Here is a 3,203-nt window from a genome sequence, read left to right as displayed (position 1 = left end):
AGCAGTTCAGAAGGGACCAATGGTTATTGGTTGATGCTATGGGCTATAGTGGAATCTGGTAAGCTAGAAAAGACAAAGGTTCAGCGTAACCTTGTTGGAGCAAGAAACTTAGAGAGCTTAGGTACACTGGGTAGATTAGGCTTGGAAGGTCTATTACTGTTCATGTATCCCAACTACATTTTCTAGTGGATTATTGACCGCTTGGAGGGCAGCGGAAAGGTTTTACGCCGTGAGCTTCGGTTTCCTCTTCGATAACACATCGTTGTGTTGTCCTTGTGCTTGCATCTCTCTTCCCTTAATCTTTACCATTTAATTTTTGCTGTGGATGTGATTTTAATTGGTTTAGATTGTTTATCAATTCTGTTATTAGCTTATGTTCATTTTCCGCACATATATTGTTTGACATTAAACTTGAATTGATAATTTTGTAATTAGGGGTCTAAACGTTCATAGTGTTTTATACGCTATTTGAACATTTAATTAGTATCAAAGCTGACCCCGTATTGAGATGGATCGGTCTCAATCTTTAAATGTTCCACCATATTTTGATGGTAACAACTATGCTTTTTGGAATGTCCAAATGAGGGCATTCTTGTGTTCTATTGATGATACTGTTTAGGATGTGGTAGAAGTAGGATGGACTAGGCCGGCGACCGCTAAATCCACTTGCGATAAGGCAGCTCTTGCGGCAGCTAACGCTAACAGTAAAGCTTTGAATGCCATTTTCTGTGGTATTTTTCCAGATGAGTTTCACAGGATTTCTCACATCACTGTTGCCAAGGAGGCATGGCAGATATTGAAGACCACTTATGAAGGAACGAAGAAAGTAAAAGACACTAAGTTGCAGATGCTGACCACTCGATTTGAGGAGCTCAAAATGAGTGAGGACGAGTCCTTTGACTCTTTCTATAGCAAGCTGAATGAGGTGGTCGTCGACAAGTTTAATTTGGGGGAGAAAACAGAGGATTCCAAGATAGTGAGAAAGATCCTTCGATCATTGCCGGAAAGCTTCCGTGCCAAGGTGACAGCGATTGAAGAGAGTAAGGGCCTTGATGATATCAAAGTCCAAGAACTGATTGGCTCACTTCAGACTTACGAACTGTCGTTGCCCACACAAAGGAAGAGCCAATCTCTTGCTCTTAAGACAACTAATGAAAGGGTAAAAGCTCACAACTCATCGGATGAGGATGTTGTTGATAAAGATGTGGCATACCTTGTGAAAATTTTTTGAAAATTCATTAAAATTCAAGAACAATGGAAAATTTAGGTGATAAAGGGAAATTCCAAAGTTCCGGGAAGAAGAAAAAGGAATTCAAAAAGAAAGATGGAAAGGAATCCCAATCTACACAAGGAATCACTTGTTTCGAGTGCAACAGAAATGGACACTTAAAGAAAGAATGTCCCAATTATTTGAAATCGAAGGGCAAGGCATATGCCACAACTCTTAGTGACTCGGATTCATTCAATTCTGATTTCAAGGAAAGCTGTGACAGAGAAGGGAATTACTCCGCTTTTATGACTATTGCTCATGTTGAGTCTTCAGAGGACTTGAATTTGCTTGTACAAGAGCTTGGGAAGCATAGTGATGAGGAATCAATGGGAATTGTAGAAGAATCGGATGGTGAAGAAGATGAGATTGCAGAGGGTCTTCAAGAAAACTACAATTCACTCCTTAAGAAATCAGGAGTATATGCATGTGTGGCCAAGGTAGCTGTGAAAAAGATGAAGAAGGCAGAGGAGGACTATAGAAGTCTCCTAGTGCGACATAAAGAAGGACAAGTGTGAGATAGAGACGCTAAATGGAGAGTTGACTGAAGCCTACACAAAGATAAAATTTCTTGAGCATGAGGTGGTTCAAGCCAATGCTAAAGTAGACCGAGTCACCTCCAAGAAGTTTAATGAAATGCTTGCTATTCAAAAACCATTCTCTGACAAATGTGGATTAGGATATATCGGAGAAAGTAGTTCAGCTATCAAAATCACCAAGGAAGTGAAGTTTGTGAAAGCCAAAGAACCAATAGTGGCTGTCTCTACTCCTGAGAAAGTGGAGGATGAAAAGAAGAAGAATGTGGCTGACCAACGAGTGTTGAATAAGCCCCGTAACCAATCAGTAGTCAAACCTGAAGCTAGAGGGAAATCACTTCCAAGACCACAAAGAGGTCCGAGAACGAACCACTTTTTCCATCATTGTGGACTTCAAGGACACACTAGACCAAATTGTCATAAGCTTAGAGCATTAAAGAATGCAAGTGATCAGAGGTCAAGAGGACTAAGAAATAACAAGAGGACTTGGGCTGTTGAGCAATCAAGAGGTCAAAATGGTGATCACGGAATGATGGATGTGATGAAAATGATTGGTGCATTCATCACCTGCTTGGAAAGCTTCACTAGAAGGTTTGAAAACCCTAACACTCGTACCCAATCCTATAGGGATATCACCCCAAACGCACGTGATGTGTAGGTGAAGAGGGGTACTCATGCATAAGCATTACAGCATGTCCATGAATTTATACTTCCTATGTTTTGTGAATATGCTTGGTTGTGTGTTTTTTTTTTTTTTTTTTTTTTTTTTTTTCTAGTTTGAGTTGAAAATTGTTTGTTTATTTGCTATTTGCTTTAAATGTTTTTACATTGTTGCTTTTGATCAATCTTTTCTTGTTTTTATGTCAAAAATCCAAAACACATAAAAAAAAAATAGAAAATCCAAAAATTTTGATCGACATTGTTGAGTTTTGTCTCAAAGCATGTTTTGCCTTGTACCTTTGTAGCAATGGCTTTGTGCATCTACAAGCTTAGCTTGTTCCCTATGCACTCATATCATTGTGGGAGAAATCTTGAAATCTATGTGACTGTTGTAAATAGATCTTCAACCTTGTCACGAATGATTAGTGAATGGTTTTGTTGATCTTGAGACATGCATAGACTTGTGCCTATATATGTTATCACTCTTTATTTTATTGTTTTTGCTTAAAGAGCTCACCAAATATAAATCTCCAAATGAAAAGAGATATTGAGCTGCAAAAACCTGTTGCACATACTAGTATTTGACTAGGAAAAAGGGAAAGCGACCAAAAATAAAATGTATGATGCCCAAAAAGCCAAAGGCTATCTCATCAAATTGAAATATCAAAAATTTTAGGCATCGATCTGACAATGAGATGTAATGATTCAAAAAGATCAAATGATATTATGTATATGGAGTC

At 38.4% G+C, this 3,203-nt stretch overlaps 1 protein-coding gene across 1 annotated transcript; it reads left to right on the top strand.

Moving 5' to 3' along the window:
• Positions 1-508: 508 nt before the first annotated feature.
• LOC136068039 (uncharacterized) lies at positions 509-1,785 on the top strand. Its single transcript, XM_065774661.1, has 3 exons — positions 509-574; positions 620-1,216; positions 1,423-1,785. The coding sequence occupies exons 1-3, from the start codon at positions 509-511 to the stop codon at positions 1,783-1,785; spliced, it is 1,026 nt and encodes a 341-aa protein (XP_065630733.1).
• The last annotated feature ends 1,418 nt before the right edge of the window (positions 1,786-3,203 follow it).

This window comes from Quercus suber, unplaced genomic scaffold (genome assembly GCF_002906115.3).
Source record: "Quercus suber isolate HL8 unplaced genomic scaffold, Cork oak 2.0 scaffold_96, whole genome shotgun sequence".
Classification (NCBI taxonomy): Eukaryota; Viridiplantae; Streptophyta; class Magnoliopsida; order Fagales; family Fagaceae; genus Quercus; species Quercus suber.
Note: the sequence above shows the minus strand (reverse complement) of the source record. Positions and strands in the feature narration are given on the sequence as shown.

Coding starts and splice junctions, on each gene's coding strand:
- LOC136068039 (XM_065774661.1), top strand. CDS start 509: ATGGATCGGTCTCAATCTTTAAATGTTCCACCATATTTTGATGGTAAC. Junction 575..619: donor ACAACTATGCTTTTTGGAAT/GTCCAAATGAGG, acceptor GATACTGTTTAG/GATGTGGTAGAAGTAGGATG. Junction 1,217..1,422: donor ATAAAGATGTGGCATACCTT/GTGAAAATTTTT, acceptor TTGAAATCGAAG/GGCAAGGCATATGCCACAAC.